The sequence below is a fragment of the Trachypithecus francoisi genome, unplaced genomic scaffold, assembly GCF_009764315.1.
Source record: "Trachypithecus francoisi isolate TF-2019V2 unplaced genomic scaffold, Tfra_2.0 Lachesis_group3, whole genome shotgun sequence".
In the NCBI taxonomy this organism is placed as follows: Eukaryota; Metazoa; Chordata; class Mammalia; order Primates; family Cercopithecidae; genus Trachypithecus; species Trachypithecus francoisi.
The window spans coordinates 44,132,547-44,153,142 of record NW_022681468.1 but is presented as its reverse complement, the minus strand read 5'-3'; the positions used below and the strand labels follow the sequence as shown (position 1 = coordinate 44,153,142).

General features: G+C 34.9%; 1 protein-coding gene across 3 annotated transcripts in view; it reads left to right on the top strand.

The window, feature by feature from the left end:
• The window catches only part of SLC38A6 (solute carrier family 38 member 6), a 65,441-nt gene extending 46,265 nt beyond the window's left edge, over window positions 1-19,176 (top strand). For 2 of the 3 annotated variants that reach the window (XM_033187822.1, XM_033187824.1), the window contains exons 7-16: window positions 3,585-3,667; window positions 4,151-4,209; window positions 9,973-10,038; window positions 10,277-10,330; window positions 12,164-12,243; window positions 12,892-12,992; window positions 17,252-17,376; window positions 18,536-18,680; window positions 18,789-18,883; window positions 19,064-19,176. In XM_033187822.1, coding sequence (XP_033043713.1) covers window positions 3,585-3,667; window positions 4,151-4,209; window positions 9,973-10,038; window positions 10,277-10,330; window positions 12,164-12,243; window positions 12,892-12,992; window positions 17,252-17,376; window positions 18,536-18,680; window positions 18,789-18,883; window positions 19,064-19,144 — 889 coding nt within the window. In that variant the 3' untranslated portion in view covers window positions 19,145-19,176. The remainder of the gene's footprint in view (window positions 1-3,584; window positions 3,668-4,150; window positions 4,210-9,972; window positions 10,039-10,276; window positions 10,331-12,163; window positions 12,244-12,891; window positions 12,993-17,251; window positions 17,377-18,535; window positions 18,681-18,788; window positions 18,884-19,063) is intronic. The other variant, XM_033187823.1, reaches the window with a different exon arrangement.
• Window positions 19,177-20,596: the final 1,420 nt, after the last annotated feature.

Sequence of the window (20,596 nt, the reverse complement as noted above, 5' to 3'; positions counted from 1 at the left end):
TAGTACATTCTTCCAAAATGCTTATTTACAAAAGAAATGTATATAATATGTACTTTTTGAGATTTCTTTTTACTAGTTTGTTTTTCTCAGGCGGCAGTTTTATTTTGTAAGTTTAATAATTTCTGTTCTTTGGAAAATATCCATTGAGAAACACAATTCATTTGTCTGTGACACACACATGAAATCTAAACTAATTTTACTGTGCTTTACTGTGTTGCCTTTATTGTTAATGAATGGTAAAGAAAAGCACTGTATTTACAATTGGCTTTATTAAGATGAATTATTAAGGATAAGAAATGATTAACAATAACCAGTAGCCAAGCCAAGGAGAGAGAAATTGTATTTTACAGTAAAATTATTTTTATATTAAGAATTTAAAGTTCAATCCTCTGAAAAGGAGAATGCAAAGCATGATCTTGAAATAAACAAGGTAGTATCTGAAAGTATTTCCATTGCTACTGTGACTAAGATCATCATCTTCCTTTTGCTGATCTTACAGACATATAAAATGAAGTTGTTGAGCCAGATGATCTCTAAGGGCTCTTCCAGCTCTAACATTCCATAACTGTGGTTCTGAGTTACTGCTGGGAGGAGGTAAAGTTATCTTCAGTCCCACAGTTCAGTGCTTTGGTCAGTTATATGACTTTTATGGACATTAAATGAATTGTGATCTGAAATAGTATAAAGCGGTGTTCAGAATTTCAAAAAGTGTTCCTTTATTCTTACGCAGGAGAAAAGAGTCCTGGTCCTGGGGATTAAATGCTCCCTTTTGTACGACTTCAGCTTCATGATCTTTTTTTTTTTTTTTTTTTTTTTGGCTTATCATAATTTTTTGTTTTATTTTATTATGGTAAGAATACTTCACATGAAATTTGCACTCTCAACAGATTTTCAAGGGTATAATGCAGTATTGTTATCTACGAGGGACAGCAAAACTAACAGATGGAATCTACTTTGGTATTCCTTTGGGCATTTTTCCTCCTGGCACTGCAACTGTCTGGGTCTAATATTGGGTCCCAGAAGGAAAGACATTTCAGACATAGAGCCCTGGGCCTTTTGCCAGCTTCAGAAATTTGGTTGCCAGGTGTTCCTCAATGAAAGATCTTTTGAAATTTCTGTTTTGATTCTTACTCAAGAGTGACTAGAAGATAAACATGTTGAGTAACATTTTTGTATTATTAATATGTGTACTCTTTTAGTACTTCCTGCATACCAGGAATTGAGGGGCATGTGCAAATGGAGAGAGCAAAGCTTCAGGCCCACTAAATCTGTGAATACGTATGCATAGGTTATAGTTTCTGGCATATGTATTTCCTAATGACACAAATTAGGGTGGAGAAGGGAAAAGTGTCGTCATGGTGCTGTTTCTGCTGCTGCTCCTTCTCTTGTTCTGTTAAAGAGGAAGTTGTCAGCACCCAACAGTAACAATTAAGTTCGTGTTAGAAGCCACTGGTTGAAATCCATATAGAAGAAGACCTTTGCTTAATTTAACATGGCAGTGGGAGACTGGCTATCTGATAGAGAATGAAAGAGGATGCATTATTGCAAAGTGGGAATTTTGAGATTATCTGCCAAACAATTTGGAAAAGTCTCTATTGGTCTTTAATGCCCCAAGCTCCCATTTTTGCATAAGTTTTACTTTGTTACTATTGTGCATGTGTATGTATGTGTATACACTTCAGTGTAAAAATCTGACAGCTATGATAAAGAAAATGTAGAAAAAAAAGCAAATAAAAATCATGCATAACATCTCTAACCTAGTCACTGTCCTTTTAATTCTTTTGAATTTTTCCCAAAAGCTTTCAAAAATATAGTTAATAATTATATTTATATCATCATCATTTTCCATTTTATTCATTGTGTTTTTTCTTAAAGCCACATAACATTTCATTGAGTATGCTGTTCTAAATATTTTCAGATGTTGGGTATATATAGAGTTTTCCTCCAGCTTCTCAATATTATAATAATGTACTCAACAGCTTCACGTACATAGAATTTTCTCTATTTTATTTTCTTAGAGTAGACTGCCCCTATATTTTTATTGCTCTTGCTACATATAATCATTGTTTTTCCAAGAGATAGTACTAACTGGCAAGATCACTAGCAATGTATGAAGTCCAGTTGTGCCACATCCTTGAATATTTTTGTTTACTAATTTTGCTAGATTAATTGCAACAGTCTCATTATTTCTTTAATTAGCATCAATGATTGGATTTTCTTCATATGTATTTACTAGTTGTATTTCTTTCATGAATTGTTTCTCCTTTACATACAAATCTATTGAGGTCGTGGGGAATTAATTAACTTTAACTTTTAAAAATGTCTACATATGTGTCTATCTCACATTGAAAAATCGAAACCACGTATATGCAAACAAGGAGAAAATAAAAATTGCTCATATTGCTATCATATAAAAATGTCTACTTTTTGGTATTTTAAGTATATCCTTCTGGCTTTATATGTGCATCCAGTTTTGTTTTTTTCAATGAACAAATACAAAATCATGTTAACCTACCTTTTTCTCATTCTGTATTCTAATGCCTTTATATGAAAATTTTAATATTTTACAATTGGTAATTAATGCCCTTTCCTGAAATTTGGAAAAATGTATATAGAAAACTATAAAGAAGAAAAATGACCTACTATTTTACCACCCAGAGATAATGGCTATCAATACATTTTAGTTTCTTTCCATTTTTAATGCATCTATGTTTTTCCTCAAAATTATCATGCTGTATACACACACATATGATGTTTACTGAATATTCAGTATATTTTATTTCAAAATTATCATGGTCTTGAAGGTTTGTTTTCAATTTTTATTATTTTAAATGTTTTCAGTAAACATCTTTTTATAAAAGTCTTTGTTCTTCAGGAACAGAAAACCAAACACCGCATGTTCTCACTCGTAAGTGAGAGTTGAACAATGAGAACACATGAACACAGAGAGGGGAACATCACAGACTGGGGCCTTTCAGTGGGTGGGGGGCAAGGGGAGGGGGAGCATTAGGACACATACCTAATGCATGCAGGGCTTAAAACCTAGATGACAGGTTGATAGCTGCCGCAAACCACCATGGCACATGTATACCTACGTAACCTGCACATTCTGCACATGTACCCCGGAACTTAAAGTAAAATAAAATAAAATAAAAATTTACAAAAGTCTTTGTTCTTATTATTTTTAGTAGTCTTTTATAAAAGTGTTTTCAAGTATATAATTATTTGAAAATTCTTTGTATCTCTTGCCAAATTGCTTTCCAGAAAGGTAATTTATATAATTTGCATTTTCACCAGCTTTTTGCACACCTCATCACTCCTCACTAATGTTGACTATTATCTTATTTTTAAATATTTATTTATTTGGTAGTTGGAAATGGCATCTCTTTGTTTTTATGCATTTCTAAATGTAAATTCATTAATAAGAATAATGGGATCCCACAAGAACATTTTAATGAAAGGAGTTGGGCTTTTCCTAATGGCTGGTTGTAATGGTTATAACTCTGTGTGTATGCGTGTCTATGTGTGTGTGTCAGAACAAACAGTGGAGTCCCATGCCTAAAGTGAACTTTTTTTAAAAATAGATATTGGTATCTTGATGGACAAACACTGCTAATAATCATATGTGTTGGCATCGTGTTCCCTCTTGCACTTCTTCCCAAAATAGGTAAGTCTTTATAGAGCACATTATTTGTTTAGAGAAAGGAAAGAAGGGAGGGAGGGAAAGAGAGAGAAATATTAAGGGGCTTTCAAATTTCACAGTACCACATTTTTGGCAGAAGCATGGTGGTTGTGAATAATTTTAAACTTGGCCTTATTTTAGGTTGTTCAGCCTTCAGCCCTGCCTAGTTAACCTATTACTTGGTTTGCAGTAGTATTTTGTCTGCCCCACTAAAATAAAATCTTTACGGCGGAACATTAAAGAGCAGCCTTTCCTTACAGTGTACCATTAGTGGTAAGCCAGTTCCAATTCTGCTGTACAGAGCTACATAAATGATCTGTGACAGATAGTTGGAATGTTGTTATTCTGAGCTCTAAGCCCCAGATACCAACCACTGTAATAGAAAACATGCCTAAGATGTATAGTTTTAGTTGTACGTTAAAATCACTTTCCTTATAAATTGCTTTTTATTTTACTGTTACTTTACAGGCTTTCTTGGCTACACAAGTAGTTTATCATTTTTCTTTATGATGTTCTTTGCTCTTGTGGTAAGTTTAAAATATAATACATTGCTTATCTCCTCACTAAAGTTGGACTCATTGTGTTAATGTCTTTCTTTTAACTGTTTTGTGTTGGGAAGGGTATCTCATTTTATTTCATTGTGTTATTAAAAGCACTTTTGTTCCATTAAATTATTTCCTTCATTGTATCTATTTTGAAGGGGCTTAGGTAGAACAGCATTTCAAATTCAGCATTTCTTGTGGTTAACTAGAGAGGAGAGCATGCCAATTCTGTTAAAATCTTAGATGGAGTGTAATTCTTTGTGTAAGCGTATAAATTTATTCCTGTACCATATTGTATGAAGAATCAGTCTGGTTCTAATCTGTAAAATCTATTTGAGACTAGTCATCTTAATCTTGAAACTTTATTCCATTAATGAAATAAACAGAGCTTCTGGGGCTACACTGAGGAGATCTAGTAAGAACTGGATTGCCTGAATTCTCCTATTTTGTCTGGTTTATTCAGCATAGATAAATTCTCATAAAAACACTGCTGCAAATAAATATTTTTCTTCACATGTGGGATATATTCCTTATGTTTTAATTAGCTCATTTTTATTATATAAAATTATCAGATGACAAATTTAACTTATTTTGATATTATAATATAAAGATAAAAGGATTTAAATTTATTTCGTTCGAATTCTTCTAAAACATCTTAACATTCTAAAGATAGTACCTTTGTGTGAAAAAGTCTTTTTTTCTTTGTATAGCAGTTTATTCCATAATCAGTATCTAAATGTCAAACCTTAAGTAGAATTAAACATTTTTAACGTTCCAAGAATATACATGTCCAAATGAGCTTTTCATGAGCTTGGTTCAACTCTTTCTTGTTTTTGAAAATGCATGAAAGAAAACAGCCATATGTAAGACCAGGGCAGCACATCAGTAGTTAAGCCATATTATAGAGCCAGATTTCAAAGCTGTCAAAACAACCCAGGGTGCGTTTCACTTAGGCTAAGCTATCTTCTGAGACACAGGGATAAAATAACTTTAAATTATTTAAACAAAGTGGAAGTGACTCTGATTTTAGTGTATATAAGCATTTATCCTCTATTGAATGCTCTTAAAACTAAAAACATTTAACAATGTTTGCATTTAATCATTTGTTGAATTTAACAACATTAAAATCATTCCTCTTCTTCTCTCCACAGTTGTCTGACTTACATCTTACAAATAAGTAAATTGAACATACACTTTGTAGGCTCCATACTGAAAAAGAAAAAAACTAAATATTTCCATCATAATTTGATTGTTGAGAAGTGTGGTTAGAAGTGGCCTGCATATGCAAATGAATGTATGGATATTAAAGAGAATCAGTGTAGATAACATACTGAATTTTTCTCTCACAGATAATTGACAATGCAATCATTGCATAGGTAGGAGTAATTTAGTTTTCATAGCCAATAGCTTAAAGCAGATTAAATGTATTGATATGATATGTTTACTGCAGTTTTGTTTCTGTCATGACAGATACTCTAATTCAATGCAGATTTCTACTGTAGCAGTCATATGGAAATAATACCCATATTCTACATTTATTGTAATGCCTTATAAACCATCTGCTCAGATTTTTACCTGTGAGCACAGTTTAAATTTAATCTACAGTGGGGCAATGAAGAACAACACTCTGTATGCTTTTTTATTTTTTTATTTTTTGTTGAGACGAAGTCTCGCTCTATCGCCCAGGCTGGAGTGCAGTGGCCAGATCTCAGCTCACTGCAAGCTCTGCCTCCCGAGTTCACGCCATTCTCTTGCCTCAGCCTCCCGAGTAGCTGGGACTACAGGCGCCCGCCACATCGCCCGGCTAGCTTTTTGTATTTTTTTTTTTTTTTTAGTAGAGACGGGGTTTCACCGTCTTAGCCAAGATGGTCTCGATCTCTTGACCTTGTGATCTGCCCGTCTCAGCCTCCCAAAGTGCTGGAATTACAGGCTTGAGCCACCGTGCCCGGCCCTGTACGCTTTTTTAAATACTCTTTTTAATTGGCATGTTTATTTTATTATTTATTTATTTAGAGACAGAATTTTCCTCTGTTGCCCAGGGTGGAGTACAGTGGCACGATCTCAGTTCACTGCAACTTCCACCTCCTGGGTTCAAGCAATTCTCCTGACTCAGCCTCCCAAGTAGCTGGGATTTCAGGTGCATGCTAATTTTTTTTTTTTTTTTAACTAGAGATGGGGTTTCACCATGTTGGCCAGGCAAGTCTTGAACTCCTGACCTCAAGTGATCCACCCACCTCGGCCTCCCAAAGTGCTCGAATTACAGATGTGAGCCACCATGCCCAGCCGCCATGTTTATTTTAGATTTTCTGAATGTTAGCTTTTAAAATACATAGTGGTTAGGAAAAGGAAACATATGTATACTAACCCAGAATTTTGCAAGGATACCAATTTTTCATTTATTATTTTTGTCAATATGTGTTTGTAAATATGTATAGTATTTATATCACATTTTTAAAAAATCAGTTCAGAAACTATTATTTTCTTATATTCTTTGAATAATATAAATTAAAACCTATATTTTATCTGTTCTTCCAGATCTGATTTTCATTTAAAAAATTTAACCTAAATTTTTGCCCCCTCTAAAATATTTTACAATTTTAAAAATAAATTTTATCAGTGTCGCAGAATGATACCAACAAGATGGATTTACCTTTTTTGGTAAATTTACTTTTTTTTGGTGTATTTTAGAACACAAACGAATTACCATTCGTTCTAAAAGTTCTATATTTAGTGCAGATTAGTATTCTAAGCAACGTTTTAATAAGTCAGTAATCCAATTAGACAACTTTTTTTTTTAAGAGACAGAATCTCTTTCTCCATTCACCCAGACTGGAGTGCAGTGGCATGATCATAGCTCACTGCAGCTTCAAACTCCTGGGCTTAAGTGATTCCCTTGCATCAGCTTTCTGAGTAGCGAGAACGACAGCCGCATGCCACCTTGCCTGTATAATTTCTTTTTTCTTTTTGAGACAGAGTCTCGCTCTGTCTCCCAGGCTGGAGTGCAGTGGCGCCATCTCGGCTCACTGCAAGGTCCGCCTCCTGGGTTCACGCCATTCTTCTGCCTCGGCCTCCCGAGTAGCTGGGACTACAGGCACCCGCTACCACGCCCGGCTAATTTTTTGTATTTTTAGTAGAGACAGGGTTTCACCATGTTAGCCAGGATGATCTTGATCTCCTGACTTCGTGATCCGCCTGCCTCGCCTCCCAAAGTGCTGGAATTACAGACGTGAGCCGCCGCGCCCGGTCAGATAATTTTTTTTTAAATGTTTGTAGAGACAGAGTCTCATTGTGTTGCCCAGGCTAGTTTTTAACTCCTGTATTCAAGCGATCCTCCCACCTTGGCCTCCCAAAGTGCTGAGATTATAGGTGTGAGCCACTGCACTGGCCTGAAATAGAGAATTATTTAAATGGATTTTAGTCAGAAGCTTTCCTTCTACTGAACACTATGTTAGACATTTTAGGGTGTGGAAATTTAACTGGACACTAGTCTTAAGGATCTGTCAATCTAGTAGGGTAGATAAATTTCTTTTCAAACATAGAGAACAATGTGTGCAATATATAATTAAGTATTGATATATTTGCTTCAGAATAAGAGTCTCAAGAGTTGAGAGAAGAGAAGGCTCACTGAGAGCTAGAGTAAAGGAGGATTTTAAAGGAAATACAACTTGAGTTGAGCCACAGAAGATGCAAAGGGCTTAGAGCAGAGAGCAGGAAGGGAGGCCTTTTGTGCAAGTGAACAAATATTTTTAATACTTAATCTCCTTTTTGCTTTGTCATTCCAACCCCAAGACATCTTCTTACCAACCTGAGCAAGGACTTCCTGTTAATCTTTCCTCTTTGTTGTTGGGTCTCGTTTCACTCCCGTTCTGTACTTCTGCTTTGTGGAACATCATATCTATCCACCCCATACCACCATGCAGGCTTGGAGTTGGGATGGATCTTTGCAGAGAAATTAGCTGTAGTAACTAAACTATTAATATAAAATCAGGCTACTACTTATTTTTTCTAATTAATAAAAATTAATGATAATATTGCATTTTGGAGCATTGCTTTGAAATATTTTGATTTGAAGGCTTAAGAAATAACAACTGATAACTGAGGCAGCTCACATGCAGAATTCATCAAGGTACATGGTGCACAGCAAGTCCTCAGTAAATGTTTTTTTCTGCCAACACTACCATTGTTAGTAAGGGGAAAATATAAGAAACCGAATTTGGGCCAGTGCAGTGGCTCACACCTGTAATCTCAGCATTTTGGAAGCCTGGGACAGGCAGATCACTTGAGCCCAGGATTTCGAGACCAGCCTGGGCAACATGGCAAAATCTCGTCTCTACAAAAAACACAAAAATTAGCTGGGTGTGATGGCCACGCACCTGTAGTCCCAGCTACTTGAGAGGCTGTGGTGGGAGGATGGTTTGAGCCTGGGAGGTGGAGGTTGCAGTGAGCTGAGATTCTGTTACTGCACTCCAGACTGGGTGACAGAGTGAGACCCTGTCTTAAAAAAAACAAGAAAAGAAACTGAATTTGGAGCAGTTTCACCCTCACCCCATCCTCATCACCCTCACCCTTTTTTTTTTTGGAAGACCTATCAAGATAGTGATGGTGAGATTATTGCTTTTGATTTTGCTATTTCCTTTTGGTAAGTTGACTGTTTCATTTTATGTCATATTGAAAACTTACCTAGAAATGTCAAAGCAACTTGTCCAGTTTATTCTTATACAGTAATTTTTTTCTTGGTGAGTTTTTTAATTAAAAGTGATTCTTTAGTTCACTCCTTAATTCTAAAAGTATGCGTTTGCCTTATATTTGTTTTATCACTGTGTAAAATTTTGATTAAATTAGTCAAAATCCAAAACTAGGTAAATACAAAGTAGGGATAGAAATAGTGTTTACGTATTGGTCTCCTACAAAGGACAAATACTTTATTCTTTCTTGTCCCTTTGTGCACTGGGATTCAGCCTGGAGCAAACATTTACAGAGTAATTATGTGCCCTGAAACAACAGCAACAATGGTAATATTGACAGAGCCACAGCTATAGATCTAATAACAGGATGGCCACAATTAAGAGTAAAAACGTGAAACATTTTCATTGATTAATTCTGGGAAACAGCATCCCTCTGGATTTCTTTTAATGTTTTTGTTTTTTTTTTTTAAATTTATTTTTACCAGCTGGAGTTCCCCAGCTATACGCTCTTATTCCAGCCAGCTTTCTCCACATTCGCCAAAAATAATTCAAATCTGTAAAAGTAAGGAGGGGCAGCACTTAATGCGTACCTCAGAAATCCCTGAGCTCCTCCTGTGTATAATGTCTCTACTTCTTTCTTCCTGTGGCCTTTCCGTAAACTGCTATTAAATGTTTCTCTATTCACTAATACCTACTCCACAAATAACCATATTCCTATATGACAGTCACTGAAAACATCATGTTCCTATTTTTAGTTGCACTTAAAAAAAAATGCCTTGATGATGTTGGAATTTTGACAGTTGACACAAGAGTACCCTTAGTCTGTAATGGGGGAGATCTCTACTTAACACCCTGCAGTCTCCAACCCCCTCCCTGCCACAGGTGACCTTGTTAAATGTTGACCCCATTCTAACCAGGAAAAGTCACAGAAGCAGAGACTTTTCTATTAGCATCTGATTTGATATGGTATGAGACTACTGGAATGATACTGACCTATTTAAATTCAGTTTCTTATTCATTTTATAAGAAATTATCTGAGTGCTGATTCTGTTTACTTTTTTAGGTAATAATTAAAAAATGGTCCATCCCTTGTCCTCTGACATTAAATTATGGAGAGAAATGCTTCCAGGTAATAGCTTATATTTTCTTTTCAGTTTCTTCCTTTTTATTTTAAACTAAAAAGAAAAGAAAGACTAATGATTCTTTTCTGATTAATGAAAAAGTAATGGCTATATTGCATTTTAGAACTTTGTTTTGAAATACTTTGATTTGAAAGCCTAGTAATAATAAATTCATCATTTTTATTGATATATTCTGAAATTTAACGGCTGTTGGTTTCTCTTTTTCCCCTCAATACTCTTAAACAGATTTCAAATGCTACAGATGATTGTAAGCCAAAACTCTTTCATTTCTCCAAAGAGGTGTGTAAGTTATTAACAGATACTTTTAGTTGATTTTTCACATTTCAAGTTTTAAGAGGTTTGTGTAACAGGGTCTCTTAGGTCTTTGTACCTGTAACTAATTAATTTTCATGAAAGTGCTAAGTATAGGATTGCCTACCAGAAGAATACTATTATTTAACACAGGGTGGCCTATTATGAAACAGCCACCTTTTTTTTTTTTTTTCCCTGGCATGCCTTTAAATGGAGCCTGTTTTAAATGGGCCTCTGCCTAAAAGAACAGATTTACCGAATGTCTGGTCTGGCCAATAAGGTCCTCTGTGTATACAGACTTCCTGTTGCCCTCTGGACTTGTAAAGCTAAATAGCCAATTATATCAAAAACTCTTCCCTTGTGAGTAGAACCTTGGTCTGTAGCTAAACAGCCTCATCATTGGACTACGGATTGAGCACTGCCAATATATCTTCTGGCCAACATTCCAGAGTTGAAATTTATGATGCCAGGAGTAGAGACTAGGAGACCAAGTCCCTTTGCCTTCTCTAAGAGCTGTAGGATACTGGAAATGCCTGTAAGAGCCCCTAAGCATCAGCAGAAGAGACAAGAACTGTGACGTGGATGGTCTCTGCTTTACCACTCTAGAAGAGCTCAAAGTCTTCCCTGTTGCTGCAAGCTTCTTCGTCTATACTTTCTGACTCTGCTGAAATGCTATTTTGTATAGGTCCCACATGCTAGAATCCCCCCTGCTCATGTACAACTCTATTACTGAAGACTGTTGGCGTGGTTACTTCACCATGCAGAATTTTCCTTTTTATCTCTAGTTTTTAAATGAGAAATATCTCTCTGGTCCAAAAGGGAGATTACCAAATCTTTTACATGGTAAAGACCTCCAGGTGCCTTAAAGATCTAGGTAGGATAATTGACAAGCCAGGAAATTGAGCAATATATGAAATAGAGAATTTGTGAATTAAACTCTCATTTTCCTAGTCCAGCCTCAGGAAACACTGCAACTTCCTCTCTCCTAAACCCCTTCAGATATTTAAGACTCTAGGCATTTTGTCCCAAGATAGGTCTTCATTTCTGGAATTTCTTTTGTTTAAGAGCCTAAAGTTAGTTAAGTGGAAATTTTTTTAGAGCAGAAATGAAAAAATAGATCACCATCTTCTATTTGGTAAAGATGGTATTTTCACTTAAATGATAACTTCTTTTGCTTTACTCTGACTCTTAAGTATTCTAATAATAAAAACAAAACAAAACAAAACCTTATACTTGTATATTACATTGGATCTCTTAAGAATTTGTAGGTCTAGAATAAATGATATTCATTCCCATTGAAAGAGATCCTAATCAAAGATGCTGGCAATATTAAAATGTGATTAATATTTTTGATATTCTCTTGGATTAAGTTCATGAAAGCAGGTTCAAGAGTATTAACTATTCGTGCTGCTTAGAGTAAAAAGATACGTTTAAATGGTGCATACGTTTAGAAGACTGAGAATTAAAAAAGAACATTCCTAAAATGTTATTTTATCTCATTTAAATATTATCTTATGGAATTTTTAAAATCTTATCCAGATAATGTAAAAGTAATGATTGTAGTAAAAGCAACATGGTATAGGAAACCAAACAAAAAATATTCTGGCTAGTACAGGCAAGCCCACTTCAAATAAAATATTTGCTGGTGATCACAAGTGTTTTCTCTTTTAAAAAATTCTTATTTTATAAAGAGAGGACTCATTAAAGATGAAATAAATATAATCAAATTGATTTTTTAAAGAACTGAGTTTTTTGTCAAATGAAATAATGGCTTCAGTAGAGCAACATTTAATAATTTTGTCTTTTTAAAATTTTTTTCAGAGTGCGTATGCCTTACCAACCATGGCTTTTTCATTTCTCTGCCATACCTCAATATTGCCCATATACTGTGAACTTCAAAGGTACTGTGGAATCCTGGAATATTTTAAATATATTGTGTTTCTTTTTACCTCTAGGGCTTTCAGATTGAATGACATTCTCTTTTATTAATCCTTTCCTCTCATCAGTGGATCCTAAATGTTAGTTTAAAACAAAACAAACTAGAGTTAGTTCTGTTCAAGGTGAGAATGTTTCCTACAAGTGTAATCTTTGAGGCTGGCTCACACCTGTAATCCCAGCACTTTGGGAGGCCGAGGCGGGTGGATCACCTGAGGTCAGGAGTTCAAGACCAGCCTGGCCAACATGGTGAAACTCTGTCTCTACTAAAAATACAAAAAAATTAGCCAGATGTGGTGGCGGGCACCTGTAATCCCAGCTACTCGTGAGACTGAGGCAGGAGAATTGCTTGAACCCAGGAGGTGGAGGTTACAGTGAGCCAAGATCACATTACTGTATTCCAGCCTGGGCGACAGAGTGTGACTCTGTCTCAAAAAAAAAAAAAAAAGAGAGGCATAATTTTTGTGTACTAATTTCAAATGAGGAATTCTAGTGTATAGTTATTGATGAAGTTGTTCTTGAATGAGGAATTCTCTCTACCAGCTTAGGACATACTTGCTTCTTTACGTATAATTCAGATCACTTATTCTACCTTTGCCATTTTTGTCTTTTAGTCCTTCAAAGAAAAGAATGCAGAATGTTACCAATACAGCAATTGCTTTAAGTTTTCTCATTTATTTTATATCTGCACTCTTTGGCTACCTCACTTTTTATGGTAAGTACATTTTAAAATTATAGATGACAAAATAATAGTTACATAGATGGCCTCACGCCAATGTATAGACTTTACTTCTACCTTTTATTACTAAGTTAACTTGTTCAGGTCACCAAATGACAATGCAGAACTGTGGTAGTTCTTGAGGCCTAAACAATTGGATTATCTTTCTTTTAGAAAGGTAGTTCAGGTTTAAGATTAATGACTTCTTAGATGAAAATTTTCTTAAACACTTAAGTAAAATGCCAGGCTTAGGGACATTGATTCTTCCTATAAGAAAAAATGTGCAATTTTAATGATTCTGTTTTTCTTAAATTTTGAATTCAATATATTAGTCTAATTCAGAAATGTGGGGGTTGGGTGAGTCAGTCATCTTCATTGCAAAAGAACAAGTTGAGAAAGGAAAGGGTTTTACACTGGACTATAGCTGTATACTTAGATGTCAGACATCTCTGCCTTCAGACCTAATTATCACAGGATTCAGCAGATGTGCATTCTATGATGCACCATGACCTTTCTCCTTAATTATTTTTACAGGTTCTTTTAAATTTATGCAACAAAAATAAAATTGCGTTTTATTTCTTTTGCAAAAATGATCTGCTTTGTATGTTGATTTTTTTTTTCTCTTCTGATAAGAACCTCAAGAAAAAGTAAAGTTCTGTGTACACCATCAGGAAAAGCATTATTTCCAATGTGAGCATAGTGCCTGCTAGAGACACTACAAAGAAAGTTAAAACAGATTGTCTAACTTTTCTGCTCATCATTAATAAAACAAAATTACTTAAATATATAAACTTTATTTTTAGATGTTGGGTTTGTTTGTTTTTATACAGACTTGAACTCAATAAGACTTTTCTGTGTCAATAAGATACTATAACAGGGTCTCTTGGGATCCAAATATGTTTTTTATAGTGGAATAGCTATATATTTCTTTTATTAAAATTGCCACCTGGCACAAACACTGTTATATTTAGGGATCCTCAGCAATGAGAAAAAGTCCAAAAAAACTGACCTCCTTCTTCTCCTTATGGATAAATATAACTATCTGGAAGAAACCTCAGATGGCTTGCCAGTATCCAGGCTGGCTGAGAAATTGTTACATGAATCACCATTAGGTGCTTAGAAGCTGTATTAAATTGAAAGGGATGTGGAGGAGGGATGGAAGCTAATACCTTTATTGAGCTAACATTTAAGCAAGTGTCAGGTATTTTATATATACTGCCTAACTTAATCCTTATAACAACTCTGCAAGCTAAGTGTAGGTTCATTTAGGTTGAGTAATTAGACCAGATACTTGAAGCCATTTAATAGTGGAATTGGGATTTGAATCTAGTTTGGTCTCTCTCCAAAACCAGTGCTTTTATTGCTGTGCTGTCTCCTCAGAAACTGTGCTGTAGAAGCCAGATTTCCTTTATTCCAAGTTTTTGTTAAGGTGATCGATCTTTTAGGAAAAATATGACTCACTTAAGCTGTAGGCATCCATCTATGTATGTATCTACGTGTAATCTATCTATCTAACACTGTTGCTTGAACACAAAGGCTAAAGGTTTTCATCATGTAGATGGCATGTTTCCTAGACAGGGATTTGCTTAGTTATCAAGTAAAGCCATTATGTTGTCTCTGATTTAATCCCTTCTCCACCAATGCAAATTCTTCAGAGTATGCAAATTTTATATAATGGAGAAATACACATCTAAGAAAATCACATGCTAGGTAGGTAGGCAGATAGATGGGTGGATGAATAGAGAGAGAGAGAGAGAGATAGGAAGAAAGAATAAATGATACAAAAGTAAGTTCTTCTTCAAAGACAGAAGAGGCAGATATTGATTTGCTCTTGGATTGTGAATCATAGCCAAGAAAAGCCTTTGATCATATCTTTCCATCAGGATAACAGGAGCTTTGTGTCATAAGAAGAAATTGCTGATGGAACCTGAGATCTTATCATAAGGGCTAGCCTCAACTTTAGGCTTCTAATTCGTTTTACAGATGAGCAACTAAAGCCCAGAGAGGCAAAGTGACCTGTCACAGAATTAAAGGCAGGTGTCCTGAATACTAATCCAGTGTTCTTTCTGCTACTTTGTGATAATCTTTGTAAACTTAATACCCTGTTTGACAATGTGTATTAAACAGGACCGCCTCCTGACTTCAATGGCATATATAACTTGCAGAGCACCATTAGGCCCTTTCTGAGATTTGTAGAGATTTGTCTGAATCCGGGGAAGCATGCAGTACTCTATCCCTCACATATGTTATGGCTCAGTTAAGAACACAGAGTGACTGGCTCAGAAGAAGGGTTTTCATCCTGGGAAAGTAGAAAGTGGACATGTGACATCTATTTTGAATTTGTAATAAATCTAGTTCTTCAAGATTCAGGAGCTGCTTTGGATCCTTTTATCCAGAGCTCCCAAAGCTTAATTTTGAAATCTGTCAGATTAAAGGGACCTATAGGTATGTACCTAGATTAATGATACTTGCTCTGATTACAGCTGTGAAAGAAAGAGAAAAGGGTTCCTCTGGTGAGCCAGGCCAATGCCCAAATGTTGCATAATAACCAGGCCATTTAAAAAGTCTATGAGGTTGTTAAGCAAGAAGTGTTAATAGCTCATTTTATGATTCAGAAAATGGAAATAAAATAGTTTGCCATATTTCTTCAAAGACTCACAAGTATCTCACAGATTTGGAAATAGAATCCAGAATCCAGATTTCCTGGTTCTTCTTAGTCTCCTACTTAGTCCAAATCCCGCATTGTGTAAAGTATGTTTTTGATACTTTGGACAATTCATTTCTCTCCTGTTTCCATTATCACTAGTCTAGTTCAGATTCTCTTTACCTCTCAGTGATTGTAACAGTAGCTGTTATGCCTGTTTGGGGTCTCTTTTTCTTCTGATCCATACTCCTGCTTAGTTCAGATCATAATACACTGTTCTTTGTAAGTCATTGTTGCATTTCTGTGGCCTACCAGATTGAGGCCACACCATGCAGAACTGTATTACTAGGTCTTAAATGCATTTCCAGCCCTATCACGCACACACTGTTTCATCCACTCTAGTACTTACTAGACCACTTATTTTCTCAGATGCAAATTCCCTTTGCTTTTGTTTGTGCTGCTCCTTGCTTCTAGAGAATCTCTTCCCCCACATCTTTGAACATCAGCACACACGCATTGACTCATGTAATGTTCTCAGTAACCCTATAGTTCAGCATATTACCATTCCCATTTTAAAGATGTAGGAACTGAGAGACTCAGAGAAGTTAAGTTGCTAGTAACTGGTGGGATTTAAACGTGTTCTGTGTCATCACAGTTTAGAATCTCCATAGCTCTTGTTTAGAACTCTCTGGCCACTACATGTGTGTATCACACTTTCTGTCATATCTATATGTATTCATCTTATCTCTTCTTAAAGTTCCCTGAGAACAGAGGTATGTTTCCTTTGGTTGTTGATTTTCCTCAAAGAATCCTTTCTAAAACACTCTCAAATTAAAAAGCACCATTCTATTTTAAGTACAAACTGATACTTTCCCACAAAACACTGATATCCAGTGTTTCTGGCACCCTCAGTCTTCTTTCCCCTTGTCTTGAGTTGAGGTGAGGGAGACATTGTGAGAATGCAAGAACGCTGTGGAGCAAAGCTTGGTTGGCATGTATAAATCCTATTGCTGACCACCACACACTGGCGTACTAAGTAAGACATTTCCCTAACACTTCTCTTTTTTATCTAAAACATGAATCCACAGATGAAATGTAACAAGCACCAAACTCTGAGATTCTAGAAAACACTGGTATTGAGGAAAAGATACTGGCTCTAGCACCAAAAAGAAGTAGGTGTATGGCACTGCCACTTTGTGTTGTGTGATCTTAGGCAAATCATTTAACACCTTTGGACCTGCCTATGTGTTAATATTGTCATCATAGGGACTAAATTCAACAACACATGTGAAAGCACTTTATAAACAAACAGCACAAATGGTCAAACCCTTAGATTATAGAAAGGTTCCAAAGAGATAATTTAGTATACCTATTCATTGTCATATTTTAATTTTAGAGGTTCTGCTCGTTCTGGTTTTTATTAAAAGAAAAAGAGTGTTAGGTTTCAAGAAGATATTTAATTAATGTCTCTGTTTCATAGGCAAGGGGAAAGGCCAGGATTTGGTAATGGGAATCTAAAATCTGTTATCATCCATTAGTGCAAAGGAAAACAATTTTTTTACTATTGATATCTGAGTACTTTATAATGTAATCCTTATTATTTTATCTACAGACAAAGTGGAGTCAGAATTACTAAAAGGTTATAGTAAATACTTACCACATGATGTTGTTGTCATGACTGTGAAGTTATGCATACTATTTGCTGTGCTTTTGACAGTCCCTCTAATCCACTTCCCTGTAAGTACTCTTAAAGGGTTTTGTTGCCTAGTATGGATGCTTCCTAATAGGGCAACACTAATTCTTTGCAGAATAGAATGTTTGAATCATATCTAGTCTTGTATATGTTATTCACTTGTCAAGTAATTGATCAAAGACTTCATACTTGCATATGGCCCCATGAAAGCATAAAAATAACAGTGAACCACTAAGCTAATTTGTGCTTTTTGAGATTTAGTTTAGCTTTCCGTTCTCCCACAGCATTGTTTCCAATTTAGAAACTATAGTTCTTCTAAAGTTTTGGGGTTTTTTCCCCTCTTTAATTCTGTATTCTGTTTTCAAAAAAAATGTGCATGAAGAGGAAAAAGTCAAGTCAGCAAAAATAAGCTCCTCTGGTTTATTGTAAATTTATTTTCACTTCAGCATTCTAGTTCAATCTTGATCAAAATATTTTATTTGCTCTAGAATTGTAATTCAAGGGGCAAAACAGATTTTCATTGCATCTGGTTGCTATACATAAGAGTCTTAAGAATTTCTGAGAAAATGGGAACAAAGGCTTTGGGTATAAATGCATCCGCATGGATGTCTTAAGTCTCTAACGCTGAGTTTTGTAAGAACTAGGCCTTCAAGCCTCCTCCCTGTGTGGGCTGCAGTGCCAAGATTACAGCAGGGACTGGATACATTTTTTTGGGATGTGACCGCCTGCTGTTCCCTTAGCAGTGGGAAGTGTAGTGAACTATTTTTTCATATTTACAGGCTGTAAAACATATAATATAAAATAAAATAGTAAGTGATATTTCTTTCCTATGGCATGATTTCTTTTTCTTTTATAAATTGTCTGTTTTTTTTAATCTGTTGAATTTAATGAAAATGATTCTTTGAGATTTTTTTCATATTTGTATTATTGGTAATTTTTAAAAATTATGCAACCTAAAAAAATTGCATGTGAAAATTTTTTCTAGCATTAAAGCTAGGTATTTTTATGAAGCTTACACAGAAGGCTTTAGTATATAATCAGTTTATGTGTATAAACACCTTATAATAATAGTTTATGCTGTATTTTTGGAATCTAAATGATATAGGAGGCAAAAATATCATGGTTATTGTATATGTTTCTCTCAGCAAATATTTGGACTTTGACATTTCCTCTTTGCTATATGTTTCTTTTTCTGTAATATAGGCCAGAAAAGCTGTAATGATGATGTTTTTCTCCAATTTTCCATTCTCATGGATTCGCCATTTTTTGATCACTCTAGCACTCAATATTATCATCGTTTTACTTGCAATATATGTTCCTGACATTAGAAATGTATTTGGTGTAGTTGGTAAGTTTTCTGTTTCAAAAAGTTCACATAATAAAATTGATAAAATTGTTACCCAGCCTCACATCTGAATCCAACAATATCCTCTCTTTTTTTCCCTCCAATTTAAAGGTGCCAGTACATCAACATGTTTGATTTTTATATTCCCAGGATTGTTTTATCTTAAACTTAGCAGAGAGGATTTTCTCTCGTGGAAAAAATTTGGGGTAGGTTGTTTTTATTTCTTTCTTTTAAGACTTCTATGAAGAAATAGTTTGTCAGTTTATATTATTTTACATACATCAAGAAAATCAATATATTTTAAAATATAAAATACATTATTTCAGAGAGTAGAGGCTTAACAAATAATCTAATTGTGTTTTTTATCTTTTTTCTTGTTTCTACAGGCATTTGTTTTGCTCATCTTTGGAATTTTGGTTGGGAATTTTAGTTTAGCACTCATCATTTTTGATTGGATTAACAAATAAAAGAAATATTTTCCTACTTCTTACAGGAATAATGTACCTCTATATGTAAGAATGAATTATTCTGGAAGATACCCTGGATGAAAAATAACATTTTAATAAAAAATATTAACAGAAAAGCAGAACAAGATGGCAGTGGGTATGGGGAAGTAAGAGTATATCAGTTTTAATCAAAAAAAGAAACAAACTTGAAATGCTTTTAAACATATTGGGTCAATCTTTTGTTTTTTAAATTAATATTTTAATGGTAGTTTTATGTTTGCAGAAATCCTAAACAGAAAGTACAGAGTTCACATATACCTTTTTATGCCAACATACAGTTTCCCCTATTATTAACTCATGTTCGTGTGGTACGTTTGTTACATTTGATGAGCCAATATTAACTATTATTATTAACTAAAGTTCATAGTTTACCTTAGGTTTCATTCTTGGCAACGACTAGCAACCACTGATTTTTTTTTTAACTTTTATTTTAGGTTCAGGGTTACAAGTGAAAGTTTGTTACATAGGTAAACTTATGTCACAGGAGTTTGTTATACAGATTATTTCATCACCCAGGTATTAAACCCAGTACCCATTAGTTACTTTTCTGCTCCTCTCCCTCCTCCCACCCTCTACCCACAAGCCCAAGTTGTTTTTTTCTTTGTGTTCATAAGTTCTTATTATTTAGCTCTCACATATAAATGAAGACATGCAATATTTGGTTTTCTTTTCCTGTGTTAGTTTGCTAAGGATAAAAGCCTCCGCCTCCATCCATGTTCCTGCAAAAGACATGATCTTATTTTTTTTATGGCTGCATAGTATTCCATGGTGTATATGTACCATATTTTCTGTCCATCATTGCCATATCCAGTCTGTCATTGATGGTATATAGGTTGATTCCATGTCTTTGCTATTGTGAATAGTGCTACAGTGAACATTTGTGTGCATGTGTCTTTATGGTAGAATAATTTATGTTCCTTGTGGTGTATACTCAGTAATGGGATTGCTGGGATGAATGGTAGTTTTGCTTTTAGCTCTTCGAGAAATCATCATACTGCTTCCACAATTGTTGAACTAATTTACACTCCCACCAAAAGTGTGTAAGTGTTCCCTTTTGTCCGCAACCTCACCAGCATCTGTTATTTTTTGACTTTTTAATAATAGCCATTCTGACTGATATGAGATGATAATCTCCTTGTGGTTTGGATTTGCATTTCTCTAATGATCAGTGATACTGAGCTTTTTAATGTTCTTGTTGGCAGTATGTATGTCTTCTTTTGAGAAGTGTCTGTTCATGTCCTTTGCCCACTTTTTAATGGGATTGTTTGTTTTTCTCTTGTAAATTTGTTTAAATTCCTCATAGATGCTGAATATTAGACCTTTGTTGGATGTATAGTTTGCACATATTTTCTCCTATTCTGTAGGCTGTTTACTCTGATGATAGTTTTTTTTTTGCTGTGCAGAAGCTCTTAA